This window comes from Bufo bufo, chromosome 7 (assembly GCF_905171765.1).
Source record: "Bufo bufo chromosome 7, aBufBuf1.1, whole genome shotgun sequence".
Classification (NCBI taxonomy): Eukaryota; Metazoa; Chordata; class Amphibia; order Anura; family Bufonidae; genus Bufo; species Bufo bufo.
In genome coordinates, this window is record NC_053395.1 from 133,481,088 (window position 1) to 133,499,435 (window position 18,348).

An 18,348-nucleotide genomic window follows, 5' to 3' on the forward strand; every position below is an offset into this window, starting at 1 on the left:
CTTGTAAGCTTTCTGGTATATCCAAAATGTCACTGGTAACGTGTGGTGTGATGTGACGCCGCAAAATCGCACTTACAGTTCTTGTCAGTCTCTTGGTGATTTTTCCTAATCCACTGGTCCACTCCAGAACTGGACCGTACAGCCACATGTTTCCCGGATCCGTGGCGGTGAATCTTCCCTAGCTGCCATTGCCAGGCCCCACTGTGAGCCATAAATACTCTTCCAGGCTCCCTAGAGGTTCTCCACTGACTTCCTCAGCATTAATCAGGCAGACTCCGTCTCCTCACTTCCTGCCCTAACCTGGAACTCCTCCCCTTCCCAGGGAGACTGTGATGCAGCAAGTGATATTCTAAGTGCAGTCTCAAACCTGCATTTAGAGTTCACTAGGGTTAAGCGAACCCGTGGAAGTTTGGGTTCGCCGGGTTCGGCCGAACTCAAGGTCAAAGTTCGGGTTCAGGACCCGAACTTGACCCGAACTTCACCCCGGACCCCATTTAACTCAATAGGGACCCGAACTTCACTTTATTATTTTCCGTTATAACATGGTTATAACGGAAAAAAATAGCATTCTTAAAACAGAATGCTAATTAAAACGTCTATTGAGGGGTTAAAAAAAAAACTAAAAACACCTCATCCACTTGATCGCGCAGCCAATATGCTCTTTTCTTCAAGACCTGCAAAAGGACTTTCTATCTTCATTCAGCAAGACTTGTGGTGACGTCACCGTGTTCACCACATGGTGAGCGCGGTGATATCACCGCAGATCCTTTTGCAGGTCCTGAAGAAAAGAAGATATCGGCTGCGCGATCAAGTAGATGAGGTGAGTTTTTTTTATTTTTAACCCCTCAATAGACATTTTATTTAGCATTCTGTCTTAAGAATGCTATAATTTTCCGTTATAACCATGTTATAACGGAATATAACAAAATCACCCGAACACCGAACCTGAACTTCAGTGAAAAAGTGCAGGTTCGGGTCTGCAGTTCGGGTTCGATCAACTCTACAGTTCACTATCACCCTTCTGAGGGTCCTACTAAGCCCCTAAATTAGCATTATTTCAACTTTGAAAGATAAAAATTAATATAACTTTTCTTTACTAAACAGCTTCAGTGAGACTATATATCTTATCCTTTGTAGCCATCTACTGACCAAGCGAATTATAGTAGGCAAATACAAATTATATTCAACAGCATTAATGAACATTGCTCCACACCCTTTCACATGGACATACTCCACTCCAGCCAATGACTGGCTTACGCGGTGATGTGGCCACAAGCAGCAGTCACCACTGAAGTCAGTCATTGACTGGAGCGGTATATGTGAACATGGCCATGCACTGCCAGGTGTAAACAGCAAGGAAGATGGAGGCAGTGAGGGCAGCGCAGAGGACCAGAGTGGCATGGAGCATGTAATTATGAATCTTCTACTTCAGAGGCCATCTGCAGGAACTTGTTAAAAATCATTTTACCAGAAAAGTGGTGACATTTACTTCCATCCTGCCTCCTATTCATAAATCAGTGCTTTCCTTCACTGCAGAGGCATGGAGCGCACTGGTTATTATCATCCTGCCAATCCAGTTATAGGCACCCTGCAGTAACCAGTAAGCACTTTACTTTCCTAGTGGTGAAGGCGCTTATTGCTTAATGCTTGAATGACCACGCCTGGAAAGGCCTTAATGACCAGACACTTTTTTGTGATTTAGCGCACCTGGTGGTTCAAAGGGTTGTAATCTTATTTGTTGGACTACCAAAATAATTTTTGCAACAGTTTTTATTTGGGGAAAACTACAAAAGTTTTTAAAAAGTATTTTTTTTTTTAACTATAGCTCCTCATTCTTTAAATATGCAAACTGACACCAAAATAATTTATTATAATTAGTTCCCTATTTTGTGTAGGCCATTTTGTTATAGAATATGTATACTTTCACGTGAATGGGCCAGTAATGGTGACGGTTTTGGTTGGTGTGGGTGTTTTTTCTTTTATGTATTTTATTTTTTTAAATCTTTTTTCTAACTTAATTTTTAATATATTTCTGCTACATAATATGTCCCCCAAGAGGTCATAAAAAGACATTGGGGAACACCATCACTTTTTAAATTTTGCACTTTTTCCTTTTTATTTTTTACTTTTATTTGTATTTTATCAATATTTTATTGTATTTTTTTATATATAATTGGTTTATTACTTTTTTTAATATATATTTTTGCTACATAATATGTCCCACAAGAGATCATAAAAAGACTGTTGGAGGACAATAAACACTTTTGCTTTTTTTTTTTTTTTTTTATTTGTATTATTTATTTTATTTTTTAGAATTTTCTATTATTTTTTAAATATATTTTTGCCACATAATATGTCCCCCAAGGGATCATAAAAAGACTGTTGCGGGACAGTGAACACTCTTATTTAACATTTTTCCTTTTTATAGTATTTTATTTTTTACATTGTTTTATAATTTTCAATTTTTTTGCCACATAACATTTTCTCTTTTCTTTTATTTATATTTTATTATATTTTTTCATTTAGTCTTCAAATTTTTTTAACTTATTTTTTTTTATATATATTTTTACCACATAATTTGTCCACAAGAGGTCACTGAAAGACCTTTGTGAGACAATAAGACTTTTTTTTTGTACTATTTCCACTGCAATTGGAGCATCCAAAGGAGCCCCAGTTAGAGGAATCAGCCTGCTGGGGGGAAGCTTTGTACCAGGGCAGAGCTGATCAGCGTCTACTGACCCTGCAGCTCTACGCTACTCTGCCCCCGAGACACCCAGCAATCATGTGATCGCCAGGTCTACACTGCAGAGCACAAGGCAGAAGCGCTGATAAAGCTCTTTTGTCTTCTCCTTGGCTTCCCCGCACTTACTAATAGCCGGAGACCCTTTCCACTCCTGCTACAGTGAGGGAGCAGGAGCCGTCATCCATCCTGTTATCAGCTGCATTTCTGCCCAGCATGACGGGGCAGAGATCTGCTGCCCAGAAACAATGACTCTGTATGGGGATAAGAAATTGCTACAGCGATCCCTCGTACTCTTACACTGGGTTCAGACCTGAGCGTTCGCGATGGAGCGCTCTGTATGCGCGATTGTATCGGCGTTTACAATCGCGCATACAGAGACAAGCGAACGCGCATACAGAGACAAGCGAACGCCCATTGTCGCGCGTTCCCGAAAGTCTATGTACGGGAACGCGCGACAAAACGCCCCAAAGAAGCTCAAGAACTTTTTTGAGCGTCTGGCGTTTTACAGCGCGATCATACGCGCTGTAAAACGCCCAGGTGAGAACCATTCCCATAGGGAAGCATTGGTTTCTCCTTGTTGAGCATTTTACAGCGCGTAGGAACGCGCTGTAAAACGCGCAAGTGTGAACTTAGGGTCACTGAAAAGGAGATCGCTGCCTGTAAATACAGCGGTCTCCTTCAGTTAGTGAGCAGCCGACAGTTGGGAAGGAACTCTTACCTTCCCGACAATCGGCGCTCCATTGGCCCGTCTAAACTGGTCTTTAAATAAGTGTTTATGACCTCTTAGTAAATTAGAGATAAGGGTTAGTAGATGACCAGCAAAGTAAAAGTAAAAAGTACAATTCCCACAGCTAGACAAACAGTTAACCCTTTGTGACAGAACGGCTAAATATTTTTAATAAAGACCAATAAAAAAAAGATTTTTAGCCCAAAATGAGTAGAATGCAATCATAGCTTTTAAAAAGCCAGAAGTTGCTAGTGATGGGACAAGGAAGACTAAGGATGTGCGCGCTGGACATTTAAGAGACGGGGATGTGTGCCCTAGAGTAGAAAGCCTTGACAGGACAGCACAGGCCACGACCTGCAACAGAGGAGACAATATGGGGCACTGGCGTTCGGACCTGCTGCAGTTCCCCAGAGGAGGGCAAGTGGGTCCGGACAACAAGCACAGCAGAATGGAGGGCAGGTTAGAGACGCAGCCGAACGGGCTGCCATCGTAACACCTAGCCCTGGCATACGTCCTATGAAAGACTTTCTTAGAATGCAGTTTGTTGGAATTCCTTGTTTGAATGTTGCAGGAAACTATTAGTAGTTCTAAACTAGAAAATATGTGCTGAGACACTGCCTCCAAGCTCCAGTGAATGTCAACGCTATGTTGTTAGTGTTCAGGATTATGACAATATTCAGCTAAAACATTATCCTCATCCCATAGAATAAGGATATCATGAATATATACACCCCAAAATAAAATAGTGGAAAAGGAAAAATTATCAGAAAGAGGTGATCCATGAAAAGATGTTTATGATCAGATCTGACCCCCCTGGACCCCTGATGATCAGCTGTTAGAAGAGGCATTAAGCGGTGGAGCCACTTCCTAGGCCAGTGACATCACTGTATATCGGTCACATGCAAGTCAATGAGGCTGAGCTGCAATACCAAGCACTGTCACTATCAATGTATGGCGCTATCCTTGGAAAGCTTCTGGGAGCCTGCATTGCTCACCAGAGGTTCAGTCAGCACAGCAGCTCCCAGAAACAGCTGATCGGCGAGGATGCTGGGATTTGGACCCCGTTGAGGTGATAATGAGGACATATCCTGATGATAAGTCATCATTATCTTTTCCAGGATAACCCCTTTAAATATCTTTCCACAACCGCAAAAGCAATCCAACATAGTTGGGTGCACATAGTGCACAAAGCATTGCCTTTTAATTGGTAATATAATTTATCATTAAATACCATTAAATATATAAAATAGTTGTGTGTCAAAAGACATTACAAAAGTGAGAACACAGATTCATTGTACACGTGAAGTTGAGTCCCCCTGGTGCTCAGAAAGTGCCAGACGATCATGAGGCCCAAATCGTGACTAACATTTGTCTATAAGGATTAAACATCCAGACGAGCCACCATACTGGGAGTGATAGTAGTTTCTTGGAGATTGGTAACAGTGTCCTTAGCATCCCTTAAATAAGAGAGAAAGGAGACAACTAATGGAGATAAAACTTCATCCATATAAGTGAGAATTCCCTGAGTTAAGTTGGGAGTAGGGTGAGTTGTTTTATGGATATTTGGCAATTAATATATAGTCACGATTAGTCAAGTAGAAAGGGTTAAATAGATACTTAAATACATCCTCAGTAATAAGTGCCTATTATTTAGCTTCCAGCAAAAGTGATTTATGCTCCATCAAAAGTTAGTCAGTGGGGTTACCATCCAAAATGTTTAATTTAAAGTATGGCTACAGGCCACATTACAGCTGTTGCCAGAATGACTGAATGCCAGAATAGTCCATCCATCCCAGAGACAAGACAGCTTTAAAAAAAAAAGTTTGGAACCCGATCCTGAAACATCGCACATGTGTTTAACTCTGGAGCACCACTTACCTGCAGGGAATCCATACAACACCTGCCTGGAGGATAGGTCGTCAATATAAAATTCCTGCACAACCCCTTTAAGTATGCAATAACCAGAATTATTTCAGGTCCGGGAGTTTCCTTAAAGGGCTTGTCCGGTTTCCAATACTGATGACCTATCCTCAGGATAGGACATATCAGATCGGTGGTCAACCGATCATCTGTTTAAAGAGAACGCAGCGATCCTTCGAGTTTACCTGCTTGCTGATGACATTGCAGCAGTGAGGAGGTGCAATTACAGCTACGGCATTCACTTCAATGGGACAGAGTGTACCTACAGCTGCCTGGGGTAGTCTGGGTATAGCCCTCTCTATTGACCCATGGAGAAGCGAGCATAGCCCTAACAAAGTAGGGGTGAGTGAAAGGTGGTGTCTGGTGTAGTGTGCCCTTACAGTAATAGGGTAAGTACTGTTTCTGACAAATATTAAATACAGTAACTTTTTTCATACAATCAGAAAGAAACAAGTAAGATACTCACAGAATCAACAATGTTTACCACAGATTTTGCAAAGTTGCTGGTATGAATGTAAGAGGATCGTTGTTTCTTGTACTAAAAGAAAAATAAGAAACGATCATTAACTTAGAGCACCTAGAAATTTCACTTTTAACCCAGAGTTAATAAGAATGCAATGAATATTACAAAGATGCAATACTGCCACCAAGTGGTGACTAAAAAGGTTGTCCTGAAACAATAAAATACCTGGTGCTTCAAGTTAGGCCTCATGCACACGACCGTAGTTCGGGTCCGCATCCGAGCCGCAGTTTTTGCGGCTCAGGTGTGGACCCATTCCTCGCAAAAAAAATATAGCATGTCATATTCTTGTCCGTTTTGCGGACAAGAATAGGCATTTCTACAATGGGCCGCCCGTTCCGCAAATTGCAGAAGGCACATGGGTGCAGAAGGCACGGACCGCAAAAAACGGAACAGTCGTGTGCATGAGGCCTTACAATGTCCTCGGATTACAACATTTTTATTTAACCATTAGAGTGCCAAAACGACCCTCTTTTGGCATCCATCAGGCCAATAATGGAGCATATACCAGCCGCACACACTGAATGTACTATAGGCCTAGCCTTACAGCTCCACAGACAATAGTGCCATTCTGTATGATTGGCTGAAGGGTGGCGCCTACTTACACAGTATGTCTGGACACTGAATGCTGGCCACACTTTTCTGTCCTGTCAAAGATTAGCATCCATTTGTTTGTTTGTTTTAAAGAAAGTCAATGGCAGCAGAATCCAACTGTATAGGCATCCTGCTGTACCCACTTCATGCAGCAGAAAACCTATGCCTTAGGACTCTTGCACACGTATTTTCCGTTCCATACGTATTCCATATTCCATACGTATTTTGCGATCTGCAAAACGCGGATCTGCAAAAAATACGGATGACGTCCATGTGACATCCGTGTTGCGTCCATTTTTTGCGGATCCATTATAAAAATGCCTATCCTTGTCTGCAAAACTGACAAGAATAGGACATGTTTAATCTTTTTTGCGACACTACGGAATGGACATATGGATGCGGATAGCACATGGTATAATGTCCGCATGCGTTGCGCGTGAGATATGGGAATATTTTTCAACTATAGTCCTGTAAATATAAATCAGTAAGATCAGGCTCATTGATTACATATTTGTTTCAGAATTTTATTTGTGTGAAGTTCCACAACTAAGTACAGTGGACAGTACAATGGAAGGTAATGAGGTTTAACAAAATTATTTATGCTAATGGTTTTAAAAAAAGCATTGAACATCTTGTAGTGTCAAGGGATATTCATTATCATTTTATATTAATAATAATTTTCATTTCATAATGCCAAATAAATTGAATCTTGAGCAAAAGCCTCACTGTTATGACTACCGATCATTGCACGGGTTTTAAAAAGTGTTTTAATTCCCTGCCACCTAGTGGTAGCTTTTGAGAACACAAAAAGTTAATTAAATAACATTCTGAAATCGAATTGTAAGGTATGTTAGAAGAATAGCCCTGTATTTAACCTGTATAATTTGACTTAAAACTCCAAACTGAATCTATAAGGAAATTTAAAAGTAATGGTTTCCATGTTTTTCAGTAAGTTATTATGCACGCCACCTTTTGATTTGTCATATCTAGTGCTGGCTATGTATTACTATGCTACACTAGAATTCATCACATCAACTGAGCACTGACAAGTTTCTTACAAATAAGCTACTGAAGGTACTGGAATCGGCCATTCACTAGCCTAAAAGGTTTGAGACCAGAACACAATCCATTGTATACAGCTGTACAGTAAATGTCAGCGCAATGAGTTATGGCCAGATTATAGGGCCAGTGCCGGACTGGGGGGGCCTCGGGCCCACCAGTAAAATTCATTCTGGGGGCCCACTGTATAACTACGTGCAAATATTATCGGCTCACGCTGTGGCAGACAGCAGCAACTTCCTACCATTTGATTTTGGGGTTCCCTTCGGTGACTTCAAGAAGGCAGGTCCCTGATGAAAGGTTATACTGGCTGGCCTGCCTGTTTACCTACAAGTCATCTATAATGATACATCTAATAAACCGGGTAATTTGTTACATAATCTACCTAGTAGTGTAGATCGAGCACCAAAGTGCTTGTGTGCTCGGGTGCTGGCTGAACACATCGGTATGCTCGTGTGCTCTACCGAGCACCCGAACACAATGGAAGTCAATGGGAGAACCTCAGGCACCCCTGCTCGGAAGAGAAGAGGGTGTCTGGTTCACAAAAAAAAGATAAAACTTGATGGAAACCCCACCAAAATAGTTTGGAAACAGCATTGGGAGGATGTCTGGATGTATCTTGGACTCCCATTACCTATGACATACAATAGACAACCACACAAAGTCTATATACCAAAAGCCGGGTATGTGCAAGCCAACAATCTATCCATGAGACAGATAAGGGTACTTTCACACTGCCTGCCGGATCTGGCATTTGTCAGACGGACGGAACCGTTTTTTTCCAGTATTGAGCCCATGTGACGGAACTCAATACCAGAAAAGAAAAACGCTAGTGTGAAAGTACCCTAACAGTCAGCATACCTTACAATGGCAGCCTTGTGCACTATGAGACATTCCAAACCAGCTCTCATCTGGCTGAGAGCCAGTAAGCCTCAAAGTTGCTTCATATCTGTTGGATGGCTTCTGGTGGACCTGCGCACCTAGATCAATATCATTAGGGTGACAAAAAGTTTTCTGATTGTCCTAACATAATATTCAATAACCTTTCTATACAGTATTGTCATGTAAACTCATTTTCATCAACATGGGCATATGGGAAAGACATGCAGGCAGACTCTGCCTTGTTTTTCAGCTAAAAAACCATTTGCATGGAAAATTCATGATAAAAAGGCTGCCATTGTAAGGTATGCTGACTGTTATCTGTCTCATGGATAGATTGTTGGCTTGCACATACCTGGCTTTTGGCATATAGCTTTTGTGTGGTTGTCTATTGTATGTCATAGGTAATGGGAGTCCAAGATGCATCCAGACATCCTAATGCTGTTTCCAATCATTTTGATGGGGTTTCCATCAATTTCTAACCTTTTTTGTGAACCAAACACCCTCTTTTCTTCAGAGCAGGGGGTGCCTGGTTTGATGCTTGGGTCTCCCATTGACTTTCATTGTATTAAATTGTACTCGAGCACATTTGGCCGAACACTGCGATGTGCTGAGCATGCTCGCTCAACACTACTACCTAGTTTTTCATATGAACATAACTGGTTGGGATGCTGTATACTGCTTATCTACAGTATACACTATGTAGTGCATTTAGTCTATTGTGCCATGTGCCACTTGTGCAGGGTATGTGATCTAGGGGCCTACTTTGCTCAGGGGCCCACCGGGGGATTCCATGGTTCCCTTGTGGGCCAGTCCGAATCTGAATAGGGCTTCTGCCCAGGACCCTGCCCATCAACCAGGGACCTTTTCCACCCAGTTTGCCCAGAACTTCCCAGCCACAAGCATCAAAACTGTAACATCTTACAGAAGAGGGGATTATGCAGCTTTACAAATATTTATTACTAGGAGCAAAACTCCATTCTGCGCGCCTGCACAACCGACTAAGGGTCGGTTCACATCTGCATTCTGGATTCCGTTACGGATTTCCATTATAACATGGTTATAACGAAAATAACGGAATCCATAAGACAGAAGTCAAAATGGAAGCCTTTAGAGGCATTCCGTTTTGATCCGTCTTAATAGAAGTCTATGGGGAAGCATAACGGATCCGTCTGGGTCCCGTTATGCAAGACGGAAAACAAAGTCCTGTCAACAGGACTTTTTTCTCCATTCTACATAGCGAAAACCAGACGGATCCGTTATGCTTCCCCATAGACTTCTATTAAGACGGAAAGCAAAACAGAATGCCTTTTAAAGGCTGCTATGGGCAGCATAACGGATCCGTCCTTCCGTCTTATTAATTCCGTTATTTTCCGTAACGGAATCCAGAACGCAGGTATCATGCATAGGTGTAAGAAATGTTAGCTAAGGCTGTGTTCACATTGACATCATGGTTCTCAGCGGAGAAGCCAAATTTATCTGTTATGTTCCCTTCTGTAATGGATCCGGATGGATCTCACTGATTTATAATGGATCCCTTTTTACTGGATAGAAAGCAGCTGCAGATGACACCATAAGCTTAGTGTCAGTCAACTGAAAAAACTAATGGAAGTGTGAACAGCAGCAAAAGTAGAAGATCACACATCTCAGTCAAGAATACAGTGTGGTTATATTCTTTTGGGAATATAATCTGAAGTTTAAATGGGTTGTCCGAGTTATGGGAAAAAAAAAGATATAGCACTGTAAATCTTATGGTTAGCGATATATAACTAAGCTAAGCAAGTTTTAGGCCAAAAAATATCTATTTCCTCATTTCTCTGGTTGTCTTCTGGCACTTTGTTTACTTGCAATAAAAACAATCTCTCCCCCTCCCCCTGCACTGCTAAGGGAGTGAATACAAGTGCTTGCCCTGAGTGACATGTCTGCCTGCTGGGAGACTCAGCAGCATGCTGTATGTGTAGAACTACAAGTCCCAGCTGTATAATTACACTGCTAATACACACAGGATCTTCCCCCTACTTGCAACTTCTCTTTCAGCTTCTGTGCCTGCAGCTACACAGTAAACACTTCAGCACTGAGTCTATGCAGCGGAAGGGGTTAAGAATCCTGGGAGAGAGCAATAAGCAGCAGCCGGCAGTGCAGGGGGGCGTGGCCAGCACAGTGATGTCTGGTGTACAGATCTCTCAGGCTTGTGCAGGAACATTATCAGAGCAGGGAGAGAAGCTGACATCACAGGTCATGTGACCCTCAGTGAAATCTGAGAAACCAGCCACTGGACATAAAGTGAGTTAATTGGAAAGCTGTTATATTTGCCTAGTTAGAAACATACATAGAATAAAAAAGTAACTCGGACAACCCCTTTAAGGTTATGGCCACACAGTCAGGTTACTGCATGCAGTTTTGGATGCCCAAACCAAGAATTAATTCAAAAAAGAAAGAAGTAATATCTGTCCTGCATACATTTTTCCTTTTATGATCCACTCCTGATTTTGGCTTCCAAAGCAGCATTAGAAACCTGACCGCGTGGCCTTATCCTAACAGGGACTAGTGTTACTACATTATGTTGGCTGGGGTCAAGTCCTGCAAACAGCAGAACCCTTTTGAAGATATCCAGATTGAAAGCCACTTCCACACAGCAGTATTCTGGTCAGTATTTTGCATCAGTATTTGTCACAAAAAACAGGAGTGCAACCAAGAGGAAAACCTCTTTTTTAATCTAATCCTAGTTCTAGCAGCTGCAAAATATGGACCAGAATACTGCAAAGTGAAAGTGACCTTACATGCAGATATTACTAGAAAAGAGTAGAAAAATCTGCAGGACAATCTTGAACAAATCAGGGTGAATAGACAAGGCTATGGCTCATGCACACGACCGTTGTTTTATTCGTGTCCGTTGTGCCGTTTTTCGTGATTTTCTGCGAACCCATTGACTTTCAATGGGTCCATTGAAAACTCGGCTAATGCACCATTTGCCATCCGCGTCCATGATCCGTGGTTCCAGTCTGTCAAAAAATATAACCTGTCCTATTATTTTCGGTGAAAATGGTTCGCGGACCCATTCAAGTCAATGGGACCGCTAAAAAACGAAGAGGCACGTAAGATTGTCATCCGCGTCTGCGTCCGTTTTTTTCCTATCATTTGCATGGCAAACCTGTCTTAGACTTTTTTTTACTTTCCTTTATGTCTGGTGGTCCTCCAAAAATCAAGGAAGAGACACAGAAACAAAAGTGGAAACGGATCACAGAACAACGGAACACCATTTTGCGGAACGAAACACAACAACGGTCGTGTGCATGAGGCCTATAGCTTATGAAATCCCCAGCATACTCCAAAATCTATGTTTTTTCCCCCCACTGCATATGAACAGACCCGTTTCTATGTATTGTACTATACAGCATTTTGTTGCTGGTTTTCAGTGTAGAATCTGCACAGGAGAGGACAATCCGTAATCTAAGTTTGGCCTCATGCACACGACCGTTGTGTGTTTTGCGGTATGCAATTTTAGGTATAGGACAGGTTATATTTTTTTTTGCGGACCACGGAAAAGGAGCAACGGATGCAGAAAGCACACGGAGTGCTGTCTGCATCTTTTGCGGTCCCTTGAAGTGAATGGGTCCGTATCCAAGCTGCCAAAACTGCGGCTCGGATACGGACCAAAGAACAACGTCCGTGTGCATGGGGCCTTTAGTTATTAGTATTTCATTTCCACATCAGTTCTTCCCTGAACGGTACTGAAGTCTGGCTCACCATTTGATGGTCATTACAATCATAAGTTCAATATATTTCATTTCTTCAATTTACTCCGCGGGGCACCTGTGCGATATAAAGTATAAAAATACAATGAGGCAATATTTGTGCATTTTAATGTTTAAGCAAGTAAAAATTGATCTGATAATAAAAAATAATTTCCAATATTTTCTTATTGATAAAGGCAAAGTACAAAACACCACAGGTACATAACAGTAGATCACATCAGTAACCCTCAGAGAAAATTGACCATCATTGATTACAAAATGAGGTGCCTGCCAAAGCCTCTACAGAGCTAAAGGATAGTTCACTTTTGTTCAGAACTTTTTTTTCTTCTTTTTTTTATGCTACATGAGGTCAACAGGAAATTATAAAACTCCCTACAAACAAGTGGATTTTTTGTAGTGATGTTTTAAAGGGAACCTGTCACCTGGATTTTGGGTATAGAGCTAAAGACCGCACTGAGGGGTTAATTGCCGCACCTGAGGGGTTAATTGTGCGTATCATAGCCCCCCTGTAAGAGATCAGGTGCTGCCAGGCAGGAGGGGGCAGACCCCCCTCCTCCCCAGTTTTAAATTAAATTGGTGGCCAAGTGCGGCCCCCCCTCCCTCCCTCCCACAGTATTTAATTCATTGGTGGCCAGTGTGGCCCCCCCCTCCCTCCCCGTATTACATTCATTGGGGGCCAGTGCGGCCCCCCTCCCTCCCCAGTATTAATTCATTGGTGGCAGTGCGGCCTCCCCTCTCCCCCCCTCCTAATTAAAATCCCCCCCATTCATTAGTGGCAGCGGAGAGTTCCGATCGGAGTCCCAGTTTAATCGCCGGGGACTCCGATCGGCTAAACCATGGCAACCAGGACGGTACTGCAGTCCTGGCTGCCATGATTACTTAGCAATTTTAGACAGCATCATATACTTTAATTAGGAGGGGGGAGAGGGAAGGCCGCACGGCCACTAATTAATTAATACTGGGGAGGGGGGGGGGGGCCGCACTGGCCACCAATGAATTAAATACAGGGGAGGGGGGGGGGCCGCACTGGCCACCAATGAATTAAATACAGGGGAGGGAGGGGAGGCGGCACTGGCCACCAATGAATTAAATACAGGGGAGGGAGGGGGGGCCGCACTGGCCACCAATGAATTTAAAACTGGGGAGGGAGGGGGGGTCTGCCCCCTCCTGCGTGGCAGCACCTGATCTCTTACAGGGGGCTATGATACGCACAATTAACCCCTCAGGTGCGGCACCTGCGGGGTTAATTGTGCTGATCACAGCCTCCTGTAAGAGATCGGGTGCTGCCAGGCAGCAGGGGCAGTCATGTACACAGTTCGTAGTATATTCTAACTGAAGCGTCCCCATCACTATGGGAACGCCTCTGTGTTAGAATATACTGTCGGATCTGAGTTTTCACGAAGTGAAAACTCAGATCTGAAAAAAGCTTTTATGCAGACGGATCTGCGGATCCGTCTGTGTGAAAGTAGCCACGGACACGGTACACGGACGCGATTGACAATCTTGTGTGCATCCGTGTTTTTTCACGGACCCATTGACTTGAATGGGTCTGTGAACCGTTGTCCGTCAAAAAAATAGGACAGGTCATATTTTTTTGACGGACAGGAAACACGGACGGGATGAACAACAGCTCATTTTCCGAGGTTTTACGGACCCATTGAAAGTCAATGGGTCCGCAGAAAATCACAGAAAACGGAACAACGGACACGGATGCACACAACGGTCGTGTGCATGAGGCCTTAATGAGAAGGCCGCACATGCTCAGTTTCATCCTTCAACTGCCTCCTGAGTTGTGATAGGGAGTAGCAGAAAAGACACTCCTCTTGAGCTGTCAGCTTAACATGAATCTAGCAGAGCAATCAATGGTGAGATCTCTGGATCCATGTGAGGTACAGGTCTGGTTCTAGTTTTGTTAGAAAGAGCTTGTCATGTACTATATGATGTCTGATTTTCATTTTTTACAACAGTCTTTGGATAACCCCTTTATATTACAGCCAAATCAGTAAAAAATAAATAAATAACTGCGTGGCTATGTACTGGATGGACATTGCAAACAGAGGAAAAAATATAAAATTCTCCTGGCGTGCTTCTTTAATCTGACTTCTAGTGCAGGAGCTGGGGATGAATGGGTAGAATGATCATTTAAGATGACAACGTCTATGACAGCTATAATGGTGGCCATTGTTGATATCACAATTGCTTCCTAAAAAGAATATTATGAAAAACCAAGAAAAGCTGAATATTTATTAGTGATTTTCTATGTTACAGTGAACCAGTGGTTTATGAATTTTTTTTATCATGCTCTCATAGTAATGCTGCTTCCCAAGCAACTTTGTAGAATAACAATGTCGCTACAATCAGCTTAAAACGGGAATCTTGAACGGAGCCATTTGCGAGTGAATAAAACTGTGCTGATTTCCAAGTAATCAACTTCTATATGCCAAGAGGCTGGAAAATCTTACATCTGAAGACACTCACACTGGGTTCAGACCTGAGCGTATTTGATATGCGCGTTTAACGCGCGTTTTTGTCGTGCGTTTTTGTCCATAGTCAACGCGCATATTACGCGCGTTTGTGTGATTGACAGCAGTGTCCTATGGCCGCAAACGTGCGACAAAACGCCCCAAAGAAGCTCAAGAACTTGTTTATGTGTCGGGCGTTTTTCAGCGCGTTCGAACGCGCTGTAAAACGCGAAAATGTGAACCAGTCCCATAGGGAAGCATTGGTTTGCATCGGTTATGCGTTTTACAGCGCGTTCGAACGCGCTGTAAAACGCGCAAGTGTGAACTTAGGGTGAAGGCACGAGAGAAAAAAAAAAACAACTGTATATTTAGTTGCATAAAATGCCTGGGTAAAACAAGGGTCAATATATTTTTTGATAATCTACATTTTCCACTTACATTCACCGCTCTTTTTCTCCTTTTTCGCAGCCATCGTGTTTGTGCTAAGAATGGCTGCTCAGTGGCTTTCCCTTCTGTATCTGCAGGAAGTATAACATAAGCAGATGAAAGAAGAGTGCAAATCATCATCATCATGAAAGTGTTAGTATTATATATAGAGGGGAATTTATCAAAAGGGGAAAATCTGGGGCCAGTTTTCTTTGCATTTTTGTTGGCGTACTTTTCACCAAATGTATCCAACATTGCACATTGTTTGCTACATTTGGTCTATCTTTAAACCTAACACCTTTGTCTAGAAATGCTACTCCAGTTTTTTAAATGCCACCCCTACTGGAGTGAACTGCAATTTAAATAAGTGTCTCAGTGATCAATCTGGAATGAAAAACCCTATTTTGCAATTTTTGGAATTCGGGGAATCCTGGAGTGCAGGGCATGAGATATATATACTGCATATATATATATATATATATATATACACACACATATATATATATATATATATATACACACACATATATATACACATATATACACACACCTGTTGACGTAGGTTTCATTGACTGCCTGAGAAACATTAGGTATGTAGCGTTCCAAAAATTTAAAGAGGATCTGTTACCACGGTCCAAACTGCAGGAAGCATATTATAGAGCAGGAGGAGCGGAGCAGAATGATATATATATATATATATAGTTCTGTGGGAAAATATCCAATATAACTTGTACATGGGGGAGGTGTTATCAGTGATATATTGTATTCTCTGTGTAAGTGTGTATACAGAGATAGCTATCAATCACTGATAGTTGAACACAAAGAGGTGTTATCAGGGATTGGTAGCATTCCCTGTGTAAGTGTGTATACAGAGATAGCTGTCAGTCACTGATAGCTGTACACAGAGAGGTTATTGGTAATTGATCGCATTCCCTGTGCAAGTCTGTATACAGAGATAGCTGTTAATCACCGATTAGCTGTACTGGGGGGAGGCGTTATCAATGATTTATAGTATTCTCTGTGTAAGTGTGCATACAGAGATAGCTGTGAGTCACTGATAGCTGTACATGGGGAGGTGTTATCAGGGATTGGTAGCATTCTCTGTATAAGTGTGCATACAGAGATAGCTGTCAGTCACTGATAGCTGTACATGGGGAGGTGTTATCAGGGATTGGTAGCATTCTCTGTGTAAGTGTGCGAAAAGAGATAGCTGTCAATCACTGATAGCTGTACACGGCAGAAGTGTTATCAGTGATTAATAGCATTCTCTGTGTAAGTGTGTATACAGATATCGCTGTCAATTACTGATAGTTGTACACAGAGAGGTTATCTTATCGGTGATTGATAGCATTCCCTGTGTAGTGTGCATACCAGAGATAGCTGTCGGTCACTGATTGTGTACATGAGGGAAGTGTTATCAGAGACTGATAGCATTCCCTGTGTAAGTGTGTATACAGAGATAGCTGGTCAGTCACTAATAGCTGTACACAGACGAGGTGTTATCAGTGATTTATGGTATTCTATGTGTAACAGTGTATAAAGAGTAAGCTGTCAGTCAATGATAGTTGATATGAGAGAAGTGTTATCAGAGACTGATAGCATTTCCTGTGTAAGTGTGTATTACAGAGATAGCAGTCAGTCACTGAAAGCTGTACATGGGGAGGTGTTATCAGGGGATTGCTAGCATTCGCTGTATAAGTGTGTATACAGAGATAGCTGTCAGTCACTGATAGCTATACACGGCAGAAGTGTTATCCTGTGATTTATAGCATTCTCTGTGTAAGTGTGTATACAGATATAGCTGTCAATAACTGATAGTTGTACACAGAGAGGTTATTGGTGATTGATAGCATTCCCCTGTGTAAGTGTGTATACAGGAGATAGCTGTCAGTCACTGAAGTGTACAATGAGGGAAGTGTTATCAGAGACTGATAGCATTCCCTGTGTGTGCATACAGAGATAGCACTCAGTCACTAATAGCTGTACATTGGGAGGTGCTATCATGGATTGATAGCATTCCCTGTGTAAGTGTGTATACAGAGATAGCAGTCAATCACTGTTAGCTGCACAGGGGGAGGTGTTATCAGTGATTGATAGCATTCTCTGTGTAAGTGTGTATACAGAGATAGCTGTCAGTCACTGATAGTTGTACATGAGGGAAGTGTTATCAGAGACTGATAGCACTCAGTCACTAATAGCTGTACATTGGGAGGTGCTATCATGGATTGATAGCATTCTCTGTGTAAGTGTGTATACAGATATAGCTGTCAATTACTGATAGTTGTACACAGAGAGGTTATCGATGATTGATAGCATTCCCTGTGTAAGTGTGTATACAGAGATAGCAGTCAATCACTGTTAGCTGTACAGGGGGAGGTATTATCAGTGATTGATAGCATTCTCTGTGTAAGTGTGTATACAGAGATAGCTGTCAATCATTGATAGCTGTACACGGCAGAAGTGTTATAAGTAATTGATAGCATTCTCTGTGTAAGGTTGTATGCAGATATAGCTGTCAATTACTGATAGTTGTACACAGAGAGGTTATCAGTGATTGGAAGCATTCTGTCACGACTGTGACTGATCCAGACAGGTCTGGGAGGAGAAGGTCGCAGCAACTTGCTACTCGCGATAGCTTGTGAGTTTGCTCCGTGGTTCAGGGTATGTCATCTGGGTTTTGCCTTGTGAACCTTTTTGTCCTGACTGGGAGTTTGTAGGCATCCTTCTCAGGTGAGTCCTGTCTGCCACTCCCAGCTACTATATTAGTTTCACTTTGACTTGGCAGTCATTGCCAGATATAGTCCTTACTTCCAGTTCTATTCTGACCTTTGAAGGAGATCGTTTGATGGTGTTGCTGTGGAGCTCTTGTCCGGCGTGGACTGTCGTGCTTGGGATCGCCTCTCTCTGCTCGTGGACTGGATAAGTCTATCTCTGATATAGTTTGTTTGTTGCTGTCTTCCCCTGCTGTTCTCCTAGACATGAGTGATGGTGACTAGTGCTCCCATCGGCCTTTCCCCACTCTAGGCCTTTTTAGGGTGACTGAGGGTTTAGGCATCCTGCTCGCCGCACGGGTTCACACCCCGTCTAGGGTATCAGGGCAGACAGGTGGGAGCTTAGGGTTAGTCAGGGGTGGCCATACTATTCCCATCCGTAGATAAGGGTCCCCCTTCCCCTCCGTCTGGTGCGACACGACTGCTGCTGGGGTAGCGGTCGTGACACATCCCTGTGTAAGTGTGTCTCCTCAGGATAGGTTATAAATATCA

At 42.5% G+C, this 18,348-nt stretch overlaps 1 protein-coding gene across 1 annotated transcript in view; it reads right to left on the minus strand.

Moving 5' to 3' along the window:
- Window positions 1-18,348, minus strand: part of ADAM23 (ADAM metallopeptidase domain 23) — a 475,404-nt gene that overhangs the window by 213,734 nt on the left and 243,322 nt on the right. Inside the window, 5 exon segments of the mRNA XM_040441050.1 lie at window positions 5,857-5,928; window positions 12,190-12,206; window positions 12,209-12,242; window positions 12,884-12,891; window positions 15,094-15,177. Coding sequence (XP_040296984.1) covers window positions 5,857-5,928; window positions 12,190-12,206; window positions 12,209-12,242; window positions 12,884-12,891; window positions 15,094-15,177 — 215 coding nt within the window.